At 44.1% G+C, this 1,720-nt stretch overlaps 1 protein-coding gene across 1 annotated transcript in view; it reads right to left on the bottom strand.

Annotated features, from left to right (window-relative positions):
• Osbpl11 (oxysterol binding protein like 11) overlaps nt 1–1,720 on the bottom strand; it is a 61,056-nt gene that overhangs the window by 46,897 nt on the left and 12,439 nt on the right. The window contains exon 2 of the mRNA XM_026787514.1: nt 440–508. Coding sequence (XP_026643315.1) covers nt 440–508 — 69 coding nt within the window. The remainder of the gene's footprint in view (nt 1–439; nt 509–1,720) is intronic.

Raw genomic sequence — 1,720 nt, 5'->3', positions numbered from 1 at the left:
TGAAGTCCACATGCACTTGAGAGATCCAGGCCCTGCTCACCCACTGCCTGTGTGGCTATAGGCTGCCTACTTAACCCTCCAAGGTCACAGAGTTTTGAGAATCAAGCACAAATGCCCATTTTCCTCACCTCTGCACACAGTAAAAACACATGGCAAGTGAACACAGCACTCTATTTTTTTTATTTTTTATTTTTTTTATTTTTTTGTTTTTCGAGACAGGGTTTCTCAGCACTCTATTTTTAATGATATTTCTGAGAGTTAGAAGCTGCCACTTGGACATATGTCAACCTCTCCACCTAAGGAAAATACCATCCACTTGTAGGAGAGATAAGGTAGACCTTTCTCTAAAAGGCTCCCAGCTATTTGTACTGATGTCTGCAGTATAACACAATCAGCTCCCAATCTCTTAGGAAGCTGACGAGATAGGAAATCAACTTACCTGTACTGCCACCCAGTGACGAGGTTGGTGTACTTCATTAAATAGCCATAAACATTTTCCATGTGGTCGCTGTTTGAAAGAGAGGAGAAAACTAAAGTTAGTGAGCGTAAGAAGAAATCCCAGCGAGGCAGCTGTGCAGGTTCGCAAACAGCTGCAGAGACATCAACAGTCATGTGTGCCTTTAGTCTCTGCCCTCAGGAAAGCAGGGGCAGGAGAATTCTGTGAGTTTAAGGGCAGTCCGGTCAACATAAGGAAAGACAGGCCAGCCAGGGCTACAGAGAGTCCTGTGTCAAAACACCAGAAAAAAAGAAAGTCAAACCCTTCAGAAGAAAAATAAACAGATTCATTGAGGTCCCTGATCCCCTCCTCCAAAATTTTATTTATAGGATTTTAATTTACCAAATTTCTTCAAAACAAGTACAATAGTCCACTTCTTACTAATATTTCAAATATAAAACTGCATAAATACAGAAACAAATACACTCTGTGTGTTGTATTTAAAATAACGACCCCAAAATGAGTTCCTGAAGAGCCTTCCTCTGCTTTGGGCACTTAACACACAATCGTTTTCCCGGAACTGTTTCTGTTCTTCTTTGTCCAGGGCCAGAACTCCATACCCTGACTCTTGCACTCTCTCTAAACCCACAAAGCCTGAGGTAGAACACAGAAGTTACTTCCTCAAAGGATCAAGCTATTTCATGATTCACCATTTGGGGAACTGCTTCTCAGTCAGGTTCTCCACACCAAGCCTCTGCCTGTAGGCGTCCTCCCTAACTGGTGGCAGTCCTAAAAGTACTGCGGCTGGACTCCCCCAGACTATCTACAAGTGGATGATGGGGAGAAACTTTCCTAAAATCTTAAGTATACTTACTAGCAAAATCACAGATGTGTTAAAGCTATCAAGGAGGGGCTGAAGAAATAGCTCAGTGGGTTGCCGTGTACTGAGGACCTGAGTTCACACACACCCCCCACCCCGTGTAAAAGCTGGATGGTGGCTGCACGTGCCTATAATCCCAGTGCTGGGAAGAAATGGAAAGATTCCAGTCAGTCTTGCTCCAGGTCCCAGAATGCGGTAGGGGCTGGCGATCTAGCTCAGTAGGGAAAGATATTGGCCAACAAATCTGTGATAAGAGTTTCAGGTGTTCAACCTGCACTGTAGAAGGAAACAACGTGATTCCAACACGTTGTCCTGACTTCCAAACATGCCATGGCACACACTCATGCTTGTGTGTGTATACACACACACACACACACACACACACACACACACACACACACACA

Source organism: Microtus ochrogaster, chromosome 2 (assembly GCF_000317375.1).
Source record: "Microtus ochrogaster isolate Prairie Vole_2 chromosome 2, MicOch1.0, whole genome shotgun sequence".
Classification (NCBI taxonomy): Eukaryota; Metazoa; Chordata; class Mammalia; order Rodentia; family Cricetidae; genus Microtus; species Microtus ochrogaster.
Note: the sequence above shows the minus strand (reverse complement) of the source record. Positions and strands in the feature narration are given on the sequence as shown.